The following is a 15,616-nucleotide window of genomic DNA, read 5'->3' as shown; positions in this document are numbered from 1 at the left end:
CTTCCTTGGTTGACACAAAATGTCAGTCTGTTCTGTATGAAAAAAATACTACTATTTGTAAACCGTGTCAGGCTTACAAACATATTTCATTTGTTTAAGTGTATTTCAACAGGTTAATTAAAACTTACCATACTTTTAAGTTTCTCATATTCAAGTGGCAAAACTCCCACTCCTGAATTCAGATCCTCTCTTCACTTATTTTTTTTGTTTGTGTGTGAATTAACACTTATTCTCCTTATCTATTAAAAAACTCTGAAACAATCTTATGCTATAAAAATATATGTAAGTGAAAATACCAAACTTTTCATCAAAATACATGCTGAGCTCATGTTTTTTCCCCTGTAGACTAACATGGTATTAATGGGTTAATATCTTTCAATGACAAAATTAACCATTTCATTTTAGGTTTCTCAAAACGACGGTATCAGCAACAAGGAAAAAATTTAAAATAGTCCTACAAGTGTAAATGAGGAAAAAAAAAATTATCTTTCACTTTTTAATTTGCAAGACACACTGAAGGCATGGAATGACATGCTTAAAATAGCTAAGATTTACTTTTTAATTTTCAGATGATGGCAGATTTTATAGCAGTGTCCTCTTCCAAGTTTATTCCCTTTCTGGTTTAGTGATTTCTTCAGTATCATCTGCTGCTTTGACACTACTATGTTCTTGCAAGCCTCCCAATGTGTGGAATCCCCCAACACACCTCCTAGGAATCACAAGCACTTTTCCAGCTCTAGTGAAGGCAAGACTAGTACCCATCAGCCTGTGAGACACAAATGGCTCTCTAGCAGTACTAGTTTCCATACGCCTGTTTCTCCCCTTAAAAGACAAGAGATCAGAAATATGACAAAAGCCAGAAAAGACTTAAAAAATACACAAGTCCTGAACACTTCTTCAGTTCAACAGATTTAATATCCTCCCCTAGTTTCCCCCCAAACAGAACAATGTGATTCTGTTTGAGCTGGATGTCATCTGAGCACATTAACAGACTGGGACCCTCTGAGCATGTATATATTACCTTTTTAGTTTGAATCAGAAGAGTATGTTTTAAGTGAATCTCCTGATCCTTCCCATGCTTTGGTACACATGGCAAAGCAGTCCTGGAACATGCAAGCTAATTGATTCCTTCCAGATGCACATTTACTATGCTGAAACCATTAAGTGTTCAGCCCATGAGATCACAATACAGCTAGTCTGAAAGTCCTCCATGCGTGACATGGATATTGAGTCCTTAGCACCAACTGCTTCAATCTCCTGACCTACTCTGACAGTAGGCAGAAACTCTGTGGACTTCAGTGGAGTTTCATAGCCTCACTGTCTATCCCTGAACTGGACTTGGGAGCACTCAGGACAGTCAGGGGGCCATTTACCTAATTAAACTGATATATGTCTTTTGCATAATTTTTAGTGATTCTCTGTAATTCTCTCAAAAGGCAGAACTTACTAGGTAATTAACTAAATAATTTTGTTAGGAATAGGAAATACTTTCTGGCATAGTTACCTCTAGATTTAGATTCAAGCTTCCAAAAATATTTAATATCCCCTTCTGAAGCTTTCTTACATTCTATGACAATTTACATCCTTCATCTGTTTGTAGTTCTGTTTTGCAATACAATTACTTGAGCTCTCCAAGGTTAGTAATTAGGACCAAGGTCTCATTCATCCTAATATGATTTCACATACCTGTCCTCAAAAGTATTTACATAGCCAGGAATCTGGAACATAACACTGTTTAATGGTTTTAATTTTGGTGTCATAGTTCACCATTATTCTTACTGCAACACCAATGGTTTTTGTATCACTGTCAGCTTCTATGTTTTGCAGCACCAGAGGAATATACTGACTTCTTGTTAGATACGTTTCTACCCATGAGTAAGTCAAATACAGTGATTCCTTGCTTAGTTGAATAAGGCAAAATGGCCTGATTGTCCATTTGAACCATAACTAGAGCTAACTCGAAAAGGCAGTTCCAACTCAATGGAAAATTTTCATTTAAAAATAAATAATTTTGAAAAAAACCCCACAAAATTATAAGGATTTATATATAAGATCAAAAATACTGAATTCTACCCAGGTATTCCCTTCACTGCACATTCTTTTAGTTCATATTTAATGCACAACAACCATAACAACTTCTGTAATATTTTATAAGTTGAAGTGACAGCAATTGCTTCAGTTAAATAACCTAAAGCAAATAAGGTAGCTTCAAAGACCATGGAACACCTTATTCACCTGGTTCTCTTGACTGTTTTTCTAATTTCAACCTATTTTTCACTGCTGTTATAGCCTTTTCTACTGTATCCCTTTGCACTTGCTCAATGTTTTCTTCTCTTGATTCTTCCATATGGGGTTGAATGAGTTTGGCCATATCAAGAACCTAGTGAAATGATTTGAAAAAATAAAAATATCACAGAAGAGAAATATAGCATCTGATCCAACTTCTATACAATGAAATGAATTTGGAAAAGCTCTGCAAATTTCAGAAAAATTTACATATCGTTCAAGTGCAGGTTTTTTTTGTGGAAAAAAATAATTTCTGATTTGCATTTACATTTAATTATCCTAAATACAAAAGTTATTCATAATATTCTTATGCTAAGACAAATAACTGACATACAAATATTTGTCTTACGTAGAGGGTAAATAAAAATATTTTTGAAATTTAGCTACTTTTATATAAATGAATTTCACTAAATTACTATGTTTCCTCTGTAATCCATATGTTTGCAATGTGTATGTTAGTAACACAACAGGAATAAGAATGTGCTTAACTGATTCCCAAGCCTCAGCTGATACCCTTGTTACATAAGACATTTATAAACCTACCTTTCCTTTATACTTGTGTGCAATTAGGTTACAAATAGTTGTTCTTCCAGAGAATGGAGGACCAAATACTAGTACTTTACAAGGAGGAAGTGGCATTGGTGGTAACAGGTAAGGCCGTGGATTCAACATAAATGTTTTCAATGCCTCTGGGGATGACAGTACGTACATTTTACCTAGAAAACTTAAAACAGAAGAGAAGCTAACAGATATAGTCAGTTATCTTATAAAATAGAAATAAAAATAGAAAGTGTCAAATTTCACTAACCTGACAGCCAAGTCTGGGTTTCCCATTAAAATATCACCTTCCTTTAGAGCCACAGGACATGCTTGTCCCCACCTGCTTCTACGCCATCGATATCTGTGTGCTAGTAGTTTGTAAGATGACAGAACCCGGAAAAGTTCATCCTGTTAATTAAAACAGCAATAACGGCATATGTAATTTTTGTCTGAAGCTACATATGCTTTGTTCTTAGCCTTTTTTGAAATATTTTGTTGGAAAACAAGCAAACCTAAAAAGAAAACCACATCATGCTTTTTAGAATCTTGAAAAAAAAATTACATATTTGAGAATTGTAGGACAATTTTAAGGAGAAATTATTTAGTTTTTCTATGAAGACGACAGAAAATGGCCAAGGTTTCTTCTAAAGGGGATGAAGAAAGGACCACAATCTGTGTGGGGGAATAGCAAGGCCAAAATATCTCTTTTAGGCATGCAGAAATGTCATGTGATAGGAGTAAGTTTAATAGACCTTTTACAGATGGTGACTAGTGAGTGAATCCTAAAGTTTGTGGTGACTCCAAATTATTCAGAATAGTACAGACAAATGCTGGCTGTAAAGAACTGCAGAAGGGCCTTCAGAATCTAGGAAGCTGGGCATTAAAGTAGCAGTTTTACATAGAAAATGATGAGTTGTCATTGACTGTCACTACTCAGGAATAGATCTTAGAGTTATAATACATACTTCCATGAAAACATCTGGTCAATGCCCAAGAGCAATTAGAATATCAACCTGAATGTTAGGAATGTTTAGAAAAGAAAGAACAGAAGATAAAGGGTTGTTGGGTTTTTTTTTTTATAAATCCTGCCCTCATCTTTACTACTATGTACATTCTGCTACCCTAATCTCAAAAAGTACACAGTAGAATTGGAAAAGTTTCAGAAAAATGTAATACGACTGATCAATCATACAAAAAGATTTTCATGTAAGAAGAAATAAGATTAAGTAGACTGGAACTCTTCAGGAACAAGACAGCTACATAAGAACAGGACAGAAGTCTGAAATCATGAGTTGTCAGGGGGCAGATACAGAGAACAAAACTATTCACTGACTTTTGCATATCAACAGATAGGAGACTGAGCTAAAAGGTGGCAGGTTCAACACAAAGGGAAGCAATTCTGTATATAATGTCCAATTAAGCTGCAGAACTCCTTGCCCCAAATACTGTGGAAGCTAAAAGCTTACACACAGACTGACTAAATAATAAATACAGACAACCTCTGACACAGAAAGTCCTTCACTTGTGAATTTGTCAGGGACTGAGAAAACACCAAAGTGAAGAGGGGGGTGTTTCTCTGAAAATGTACAGCGGGGTCTCCCAGTTACAGTACCATTCATATATTCAAAGTTTTGTTTAAGAAATAGGAAAGATGACTGCAAGTGAATATAGGTGAAGACATTTATGCAAAGACTTCTGTTTTTCAGGTTTTTTTGGAAGGGACAAAAATTATAATTGACATGATTCAGCAAATTCAGCACTAACTTGTCATGTTTCTAATTAATTACAGGAAATACAATGTATGTGATTTCAGCTATGCAGGATGTTGCTAATTTTGTATTAGCATGCTGTTTCTCATTCAGAAAAAGAGTAAAGGCTAAGCTAAGAGTCAGCTGCTGAGATTGTTATCCTTTGGCTAAAGTTTCTTTATTTTCTTGGAAGGAATTCATTCCTCCTCTAGTGCTAAAACAAACATTTTGTTCAAAATTTTATTATAATCATCTAACTTTTTTTTTTAATGACAGACTTTTTTCTTTTCATACTCTTTTAAGCAGATTTCAGTTCCAGAATTATCTTAAATTCACATTTCTGAAAAATCAAGGCTCAAAAAATGCCTTTATTGCATGGTAAAACAAACTGGTTGCTGTGAAACAAAGATGTTACAGTATAACCTTACAGCAGAAAATAAAAAATATTTTTATAATTATTATAGTCAATCACATTTTAGAAAAGCACACTTACATTTTCCAGTCCCTCCAGCATTTCTTCTTGCTGACTTTGAAGTCTAGTGATAGGAGCTCCATTTCGAACACCCAGAGACTGAAGTCGAACTACCACTGACTGAAGATAAAATAACTCTTGACGTAGTACCAATCACAACTGCTTTTGTGATCCGAAAGGACCCCCAAAGTATTTTTAAAATTGTAACTTATTATTTATATAATGGCTACATATACACTAAGGCCCAGTTTCTAGCTTGGAATCATGCTAGTTATTGAGCTGAGTTTTAAGAAGCTACTTGGTAGATAGAGGCAGCGCAAAATGCTGAATCACAGCCTTTATATCTCCTCATTATGCTGTGAATCCCAAGCCTTCTAAAGGAATAGGCTGTGATTCTTTCCCACAAAGCAGTGGAATTATTCAGATTAATTCCAATCTGAAAAGGAGGAAAGCCTCTTTAGGAGATCAGATTATGCACACTTGGAAGTAATACAACTTTGGGTAATTTATTTAAAAAGATACTTAAACCAGATGTCTGTCAATGAGAATCAGATGATATTAAATTTAATTGAAGTACTTCCTGAATGTAATCTTGCTTGAATGCAAGTGTTCTTGAAATGAAAAAGCAAATTTTGTCATGTTTGGACTAGTTTCATAATAGGTCTTTGCCTTACTTATAGGTAAAATGGTTGGAATCATTACACAACTTGATTGCCTTTACTATAAATTTTCTGTTGTAATGTTCACAAACAGATCACAAATGAGGAAATTTTATGTTCCAACTCTGCAAAATTAGTGGGGTTTTTTCCCATAGGACTACTCTTGCTAGTAAAGTTGCACATAAATTGAAATAATACTTATAGAATTATAATTGATTCAATTTGTTTCAAACAACAGAGGAAACTGCAGGTAAAATTAAGCATAAATTGAAATAATACTTATAGAATTATAATTGATTCAATTTGTTTCAAACAACAGAGGGGAAACTGCAGGAGCAGCTCACTTCCTACATTGTCAAAGACAATCTCTCACTTCATTTTCAACCCCATACTTTAGGTTCTGATTTGAAGCAACTCTTATTACTGAGGCAGAGGATAAGATTATTTATTTTCAAATTTTATCATTGTAGTTTTTTAATAGGGACAATGGGTTGCTATGTTATGAGCTAAAAATCTAGACACAAGCACTCAGCAGAATTGTTAAAACAATGAAGTGTCTTCTATTACGCTGTAAAACAATATCAAAGTTCATAAAAATTGTCATTATTTTAGACACCAGCACAAAATAAGCCAATTCTGTAAATATATCATACTGAAAATGTTTTAATTTCTCACGTTAATAATGATCTTTTACACTAATACACAAAATAAAGCGCTAAAACCAGATGGATACAATACAAAAGAGTTTGTAGCCTGCCTGAAAATGTTCTCATGTAACATATATTTAAGCCTGGGGGCAGGGCAGTGAATCTTATAATTGTTTTAATAGAGCAACAAAAGCAAGCATTTCAAAGGTCATGTTTTCTAATAGTAATTAAATGGGTTTTATACACAACTTAAAATTTTGCCAACACCTTAATAAAGAAAACAATCCACAGAATTGAGAAATTATTTTCTAGTGGAGGTTAACTTAAGTTGGCGCATAGCTTACTTACTACAAAGAGATCATGTGGTTGCTGATTTCCATCCAGTTCAATAAGATATTGACAATCTTGTTCAGCCATCAAGTCCTGTTCAAGAACAAAGAAATACTCATCAACTGAGTATAGTTAACCAGATAATGACATTGAAGCTTATTCTGTTCCTATACATATCAAAGGCTGGACTCCTGTGGACTTCAGCAAAACCAAGATTGATTGTACTGATGACTTATAAAATCTTCTGGAGAGAAACTTTTATTTGGTGATGGATAAATACAGAGAGAATTCAAAAATTGGAGTTACAGTGGGTTCAGAAAACAGATTAAATATCCTAGCTCAAATGCAAGAGTGCTACAAAGAATCAAGATACAGTTAATGTTTTGTGTATGAATTCAACTTCTAATTGTCTAATTACCTTAATTCTCTGCTGGAAAATGGTGATAATGTCAATTAACAGATTTCTTGGAAATACCAGCCATGAGACCAATGTTTTCATTTTGGTCCTGACTCTCAATTTCTGTAAAATTTGAACAATATATTTGATTTTCTTATTTTCAATTTTCCCAGTAGTAAATAAGATATTAGACTAAAGTAGACATCCCATGTCCATTTTTAATGTCTCTGTCTGAGGAATGAGAACACTCACTCTGTTCCTGACAGATGTTGGTCTAACCACAGCCCTGAAAAAGCCTAGTGAAGGTGTCTTTACAGAAGGTGTCTGTAGGGAATCTATTCCAGTTCTTCACTACACTTACGGTCAGAGTTCATTTCCTTGCATCTAGTCCTTATGGTCAGAGTTCATTTCCTTGCATCTAGTCCGTGTCTTCTATACTATAAATTAAATTATTTGTCCTATCTTTGGTAGAAATAGGTAATAACTAATTACTTCTTTCTAATACTCTTCTACAGAGAAGATAATAGTTTGTGTTTCTCTTATATACAATAGTCTTGTTAGTACATCCATAATATTTGCTTTTGTACAATAGCATCACATTTATTGACTCAGTTTATGACTAACTAAAACCCGACAGATTGCAGATTGTCTGCAGCACTGAGCTCTAGCCAATTATTTCACGTTGTAGCTGTTCATTAGGTTTCCTCCCCAAGTCTAGTATTTCACACTTATTTCTACTCAATTTCATCCTAACAACTTATCAACAAATCAAAGTCTGTTCTCCAAAGTTCTTTCTACCTATCCCAGTTCAGTGCCAACTGCACATCTTACAAGCTTTTTTTTCCATTTCATCATCTCAACCTCTACCTGGGCCAATGACAGACCCCTATGTTCTTTTAATGTATTAGTGGACCACTAAGTATGTTCACTACTACATTCATCATTAGTGAAGCCTAAGACCTACCAACTAGTGAAACGTGTTGAAAGTGTTGAAGTTTGGTGTGCATCCTAAAGTAATTTAATCTAAACAACTTTCCATTAGTTCGTTTACAAGAAATCCATGTGAGATTGTATAATGATTAAAGATATCACAATTTTTGCTTTCCCCTTCACAGCAGTAACAAGTTTGTTCCTCTAGAAAAGAACATTTTCCCAGTTTTACACAATTTTATCTATAGGTTTATCTAATCCATAGGGAAATTGAAGGGCATAAATAGTAATTGTCAAGTGTGCAGCAAACATGAGGCTTTTGCAGTTGCCTGTACCAGGAGAATAAAAAAAAAAAAAGAAAAAAGAAAAGAACGAATTACTGCTTTGGACCCGTTCTGGTTTTTTTTGGGGGGAAAAAAGATACATAGTAAATCCAACTTTCCTGAACACAACAAGGAAAGAAAAAAATAATGTCACAGCTGCAGAAATGAAATAGGTGATAAAGCAAACTGATGGGCTAATTATTGTGTATATAAATCTGCAGGCAATGAAACAGGTGAGGAAGGGAATCTATTGGAGTGGAAGACAATGGATGCAAAGAGCAGATTTCTTATGGGATTGCATGCTAGAATGGACTCTGGTAATGGTGATGATACACCGGGCTCTTCAAATACTTCACTTCCTAGATTTAGGAAGTGTCTGTGGTGGCAGGTATGGTTTCACTTTTAAAACTCAAACTGGATTACTTTATCTTGACTCCAGAGTAGAAACAACGCCTACAGATGACAACTTTGTATCATCAATTTCAGTATGAATTTCAGAACTTGGAGATATGTTGTAGCATGCCTTGTGCCCACCTCCATATCTCAACTAAAAAAAAAAAAAAAAAAGAAAACAGTGCAAGATATTTTTAAAAATCTTTTGTTATGCATAATCATATTATTTTGCTTTTTCTTACTTCTAAAGGATGAAGCATTATATCCTTATACATTCCAACTCTTTCCTCTGCATTTTCAAGAATATCTTCAGGCCTCTGCACTAATTGATGCAAAAATTCTGACATCATAAGTGGATCTTCTGCAGTCTGCAGGATGAAAAGTTAAATATTTCAAGATACAGAAATAAAATAATGTACTAATTCTAGTCTTTACTCAAAGGTAAATAAAGTAGCTTTCCAGAGTATTGCAATGAGTATTAGTCCAGTGATTGCTGACTGTGATCCTATCCTGCTGAAGTGTAGTTTCTGTAAATTGAGAGGAATGCACCTAGAACTTGCATTGATAAATCTCTGGCCAGCGTTACAAACCAGAACAATTTAACCTGAATTCAAAATTAATACCTTCATGAAAAAAAAGGAAATCCATTTGTAGTTGTCTAACACCAAAACCAGAAAACAAGACAGTATCCTGCAAATACTAGTAAAAGTTGCTACAATAAACAAAAATTAAGAACTCTTTTATTTGCTTAGACCAAGAAACAGACAGTATAGAGTCACCGTTCTCCTGATACACCCTCTTAACTTACAGCAAGAAACAGTTCAGTGACTTCTGAGTTAGAGACTGAATCCAGGTTAAGCTGTACAATAATCACCATTTGCTGTCATTTAAACCTACCATTTAAGTATTATCCCACATCTCTTAAAGCAGAACAGAAAGCGAATTAAGATTAAAGTTGAGCAAAACTAATTCATAATGTAGTATGGTGATATTTTAGAATATCAGAATTTGTTCTGCTTTGTCTAGAGTACATCATAATACTTTGCACTGTTTAGAAATTAACAATATTTACCTCTTCTTCTTCCTGCTCTTCATCTTCTTCTTCATTCTCCTCTTCATGCTGTTCTTTCTCTTTCTTATGCTTTTCAATAATGTTAGGATCCCACTGGTTCCTCTGATACACCTGCCCTGAATCAGGGTGTTGCCTTTGTCCTGATATTCTTTGGCATAAATCATAATCTGCACACTAGCAAGGAATAATTAAAAGGAAATCATGTGTTTATTGTACTGCTATAATCATATTATTTTTCCTGAAACTGCAGAATGGGGGGTAGGAGTCTGTTTGGCAAATATTTGGATTCATAAACTTCTTCTCCAATAACATTCTGAGTAAACACAAAATTTTCAAAAGCAGCAAATATTAAAGAAAGACTTAAACACTTGCACAGTTTTTCCCCATCAGCATTTTACATTCCATATCAGGAGAGTAGCCACTCCTTGAGCACATTTTACCATGCAAGTTGTACCCTGTAGTATAACAAGTGCAGGTGTAGTTTATGGATAAAAGTATTTTGCAGACAGGCTTGTGATTGCTCTTGCAATTAATGCCAAAGTGGTTTGGACTTGAGCAAGATTAAATCAGTTTTACTAGGTGCCTCTGACCTCTCAGAGCTCTACTATTACCCAAAAGCATAGTGCCATTGTGTCAGGGGCTAAAGGAATTCAGCAGTTTGGAGCTCTGGAAGAGTAAGCAATGGTCTTTCCATAAAAAGCCCTGCAGACACAAATTTAGTTTAATATTAAACACAGATAAATCTGGATGTGGTCTGTGGTGGTAAAATTATTAATATTTAAGATTTGAGAGGTCTGCCTAAGAAGTTTATCCTAACTAAAACATTTGCCCTAACTAAAACATTTCTTTCAACTAAAAGCTAACAGTCTGTGACTGTTTCCACCTCCCCACTTCTGAGCTAAGATAATACTGGGTGTCCCACTCCTATAGGCTCCACTGAGAGTCTTCTTTCTACATTGTCACATTGTCACACAAGACTCCTTCTTAGAATTGTGGCTGTTAGCAAGCTACTTAAGGAGTCCATACATTCCAGGGATGGATACCTGACTTTGTTAGCACTGAAAGGATTGTTTTTCCTCACCTCCTCCTTTTTTTTTCTGAAATGAAAAGCTGGTTGGGTCTCTGCAATCACTTAGCAGAGAACAGGGAAGCAGAGGGGGAGACACTGTCTGAATGTTTGCTCACTATGATCATAGTTAATAAAGCTTCTATCTGACGTGTCCTAAATTGTACTTGCATTAATACACACTTGGGAGTCCCCAGATCCCCAACAGGTCTTAAGATGGGTATCTTAAAATTCTACTATGGAATTGGGGGTGGGGCACAACAAACAATAAATAATCATTCTTCCTTTCTAAATCACTAACACCTACCCTTGAAGCATATATGAAAAACCTGAGATAACAAGAAAATATTGTAGTTGTTAAGGTCAAATTGTTACAGAGACAGAGAATTGATTTCTACAGAAAATATAGAGCTTTTGAGATTGCATTGCTAGAAACAGGCACACTACAGTCATTTTGAGATCACATTGCTAGCAATAGGCACACTACACTCATTTCCTGAGGTATCCCTTGAAGTATTACAATACTTCAGGATATTTCTATATTTCTACGGTGAGTCATACAGCTGACATGACTGCTATATGACATAGCACATTTTGAAATAGGGAAGGAGAAATTTGATCAGATATGGTTCTTTTTTCAAAGGTGCATCTTCTGTCCTTTTTCTTGGAGAGACAAAATTTCTCTAAATTGGTCTGCTAATAGTATTTCATTATTCCCAGAGTTATCTAGAATCTCCCTTCTTCCTTTCTTTTTGATATAATGAAAATGGTTACAGTTCTGGCATATCTGTGAAAACAACTTGAACCCACAGAAGTCAAAGGCAAAATTATTCATTTGACTTTGGGGCAAGGATTTTTAATGAGCATTCAGTCTCAGTCTTCTTCCCAGTGGAGAAGATGGTGTAACTCCATGAAGTCAAGAATTCTGTTTTCTTTCTAGTGTAGTTAGTATCACTCTTCTATCTGTACTGTTGCACATGAAACTATACAACATATATTCTCAAGAACTGGAATTTCTCACTATCTGGTATTAAAACAAAGATTGACTTTCTGTAGCTGAAAAAAATCAAAACTGCCTGAAAAGCAGCACAAAAATCTGTTTCTCTGATGTTTTAAGATCTTTCCGTGAGCATAGAAAAAACCGTTTGAAGTAGGCATTCACAAATTTTCATTATGCATGGTCAAACAAATTAAGTCTCAAAAGTATGGAACGTAAAGAACCTTGTCATTAAAACAAACATGGACTTAAATCTGGCAAAGTGATAGACTAGGTCCATGCACTGAAGCTTAGCCTCTGACAAACCACACAGATATGACAACTAGAATCAAAATCCCAATGAGAATGGAGCACAACACCAGAGGCTGATTATTCAGAGTTGCCTTGGCAGGTCATTCTACACATTCAGAGTAAAAGACGGCAATAATCTAGTTGATAATAAATAAAACATTGCAAGAGAAAGGGCCTGACCCCTTGTTCATGATTATACATACCGTTACTTTGTCTGCATGGAGTCTGGCAAAGTTTGGTGTGGGCCGGCTAGTATTCTCCCTGGTGAATAGCTGGGCACAACCTGGAGAATGGCACAGGCCTAGGGCCCTTCCCAGCAGGCAGGCTGGACACGGCCACCCCATTCTGACTAACAAGACAGGTTAGCTGTGTTCTGCCAAACCAGTTGGCCTGATGTCTGAAGAGTCGCTCTTGCCTTGTTTTATTTACTAACATTGCTGTAGCCAGCAAGTCCATTCTTTTAAGTTACATTGAGAAAGTCCTCTTAATCCTACGCTAACAATGATTTATGTTTCTCTGGTTGTATCAGAGTCACTTTTGTAAAATATCTGGTATGTCACATTACTAGTCATGAAGAAACTGAAATTCGTAGACGAGAAGAATTAATGACTAAGAAGCAGTTTCACAATTAGTGACCAAAAAATAAAACTATTTGCTTTCTAACTTCCATATGTGAAAAGTTTCTTCCTGAAATACATGAATGGCAGATGTACATGTACCCAAAATCCCTTAATAATCATGTTATTGAAAGTTTTCTTTTCTTGAAAACCTGTATTGTCTAATTGGTAGAGGTGCAAAGACTGTAACTGCAACTGAAGTTTTAGGAAATGTTCATTATTTTACATGAGCAATGCTTATAATGGAACAAACTACTGTAACTCCATTCCAATATAAAAGAGGACAATTTATTATTCCTCAATAAATACTATACTCAAATACACAAGGGAAAATACTATCTTTTGACTTATGCAGCATATGAGTCCACTAATAATTAGGAAAATGACTAGCAAGTTACTGAAGATGACATTACCTTAATGTTAATCAGGAAATCTGGTTTTAATTTTAGATTCTTTATTTTCTCTATTTGCTGTGAAACAGTCATGTAGTCCTCTGAGAGAGAAGGAAATCCGCTGAGAACATAACCTGCCAAACACATTTTATTAAAGATATCTTTTAGAAGGTTATGTCAAATATAGGACTAGTTATACTCATCTCCTTTAAACAATACATCTATTTAGTGGCACAATTTTAAGCCATGTACATGACATAACACTATTAAAAAAATCGTGCACCCATGTCTACTTCAGATGATATACAAAGAAGTGTGTTGTGTTCAACTTGATACAGGACTCTCAAAGTTTGTTAACTCAGTTAAGAACTATAAGAAATATGTAGACATTAAAGATAGTACTCAGATGACCTGCTTCATGTGCCTAGCTGAGACACTGTAGTGCCTAAAAAGTAACAAGCTTTTAGTGACCATTTTTGCCACTAAAAGACTTTGTAAAAGGCATTGCAAAAGGTAACCACTCTATGATACAAAGCATTTCAACTGGGAGTCTAGGCTTTTTATACAACCTTTAAAGGTCTTCACTTCTATGGACAATAAAGGGAGCCTGAACAACTCTCTGGGATACATAGTGCTCCTGGATGTTAAATCCTCTGAAAAGGAGGCACTATGCACACAGTATGCATACTGAGGCACCTAACTTGGTAAGCGTCTATTCACTCAGGATTCACAATGCTGAGTCCTCTTTGGCAAACAGACACCGACTATATACGACAAGCATGGTGGTAATAATACCTTTTTCCTAGTATTAGAGTGCTCAGCCCCACAGATGAGCTCGTGGCTTCAAGTTCCTAGGAGAGGACTGTAACTACTAACAGCTGCATGCAGTGCAGTGAGAACTACTGTATAGCAAGGAACTCAATATTCATGAGGCCAGAATGAGAGACTAAACAAGAATCAGGTGGATTTTTTTTTAGCCTAATAATGAGAATATTCCCTTAGAGAAATGGTGCATGCTCCAAATGCTTAGAATTTTATGTGATAACATTTAAATGCAAGCCTATGCAGCAGTCTTTGCAAGAGGTATTAGGACTGAAGACTCCTCGTTCTTTGAGGAGCTACTATCCGTAGATGCAAAATTTATAGAAGACGATAAGCAAGAGAGAGCATAATATATAGTCATTCCTCTAGGAAATGAAAATCCTGGATTCTAAGTTGTTGATGCCTTCAGAGAATTCTAACTGGTAGTGAGATGTGGGGAGTCTGCACAGCCTCTGCTTATTGACACATCCCGGATAACAACGGCTGATGTGAGAGGAACGGGAGCGTAACATGGGAAAAGATTATCCCAAACTGTTTGTTCTCTGAGAGGGTGTTTGCCTCCAAACTGATAATGTTGTGGGAGACTAACAATGATGACGTTTACCTAAGACAACTATCAACCAGATCAAATAGTAACCAGGGGATTACCAAAAACCTTTTGAGGAGAGAAGGAGTCATCTTGGAAAGAAATATTAAAGAAGCATTAACATTTGTGACTGGGGAAAGACACCTTAGAGTGAGAACAAGGTAAAAGAACAGCAGCCAAACCAGGTTTGACGTGCCAGCATTACAACCTTCTGTCTAGGCCTGACAGAGCAGCATCCCCATCGGATGCTGCGAGTAACCTGCATTTCAGCTACTGGACTGACAGAACAGGGTGAAACAAGTAGTGACCCACACCTCCAGTGTGTGTATATGACCTTGTGTGGAGCTTTCTTACTGGTGTGTGGATTGTAGGAAATGGCATACAGACAAAGCTAGAGCACTCACAGTTCCAACAGAAAGTGTGCTTAAATAGGTGAACGTGCATTCTCAGAAAAGAGAATGTGTTCTTGTAACTTCCAGCCATCTGTGAGAGAGAGTTTGCATGCATAACTATGCAAGTTTGAGTATACTCTTTGGAATTAGTTTTAGGAGGGTGTTTAGAAATTTGTAGGTGTTTATTAATATTTGGCAAGTGCCTAGTGCTGTGGTTTGTCTGTTGTGTGGCTGATACTGAACCTCTTCAGTGACTGCCAGTTCACTGATTGCCAGTTAATTACTTGCCATTAATAAATCAATAAACAACTTTGGCCCTGATTTGATTTAAATCATGCTAATTGAGCAGTTTTCCCCTGTGATAATGACATAGATTTTTCCTTTGCAAACATTATTCAGGTTAACATGATATGAACTTCTGGTTGTTTTCTTGTTCTACTTAAAAAAAAAAAAGCAAGCATATCAGCTACATAGAGGTTATAATTCTGTATTTTCTTACCTACAATGCCCTAAAATACAGGTATGCTTGTTATTTTCCAATCTTTCAGTGCCTATGTAATTTTAAAGAGAGAGACATCTTATTTCAAGAAATAGCTTAGAAGCTTTATATCTGACCTCTTTCAGAAGTAAAAAAAAAATCTGGTTTTATTGACTTG

The 15,616-nt window shown here is 35.6% G+C and overlaps 1 protein-coding gene across 1 annotated transcript in view; it reads right to left on the bottom strand.

Annotated features, from left to right (window-relative positions):
- Positions 1-15,616, bottom strand: part of AK9 (adenylate kinase 9) — a 71,206-nt gene that overhangs the window by 47,353 nt on the left and 8,237 nt on the right. Inside the window, 10 exon segments of the mRNA XM_019474613.1 lie at positions 556-621; positions 624-677; positions 2,236-2,380; positions 2,830-3,010; positions 3,095-3,234; positions 5,068-5,166; positions 6,701-6,775; positions 8,968-9,093; positions 9,798-9,971; positions 13,182-13,294. Of these exon segments, the coding sequence (XP_019330158.1) occupies positions 556-621; positions 624-677; positions 2,236-2,380; positions 2,830-3,010; positions 3,095-3,234; positions 5,068-5,166; positions 6,701-6,775; positions 8,968-9,093; positions 9,798-9,971; positions 13,182-13,294 (1,173 nt within the window).

This window comes from Aptenodytes forsteri, unplaced genomic scaffold (genome assembly GCF_000699145.1).
Source record: "Aptenodytes forsteri isolate BGI_AS27 unplaced genomic scaffold, ASM69914v1 Scaffold217, whole genome shotgun sequence".
Classification (NCBI taxonomy): Eukaryota; Metazoa; Chordata; class Aves; order Sphenisciformes; family Spheniscidae; genus Aptenodytes; species Aptenodytes forsteri.
Note: the sequence above shows the minus strand (reverse complement) of the source record. Positions and strands in the feature narration are given on the sequence as shown.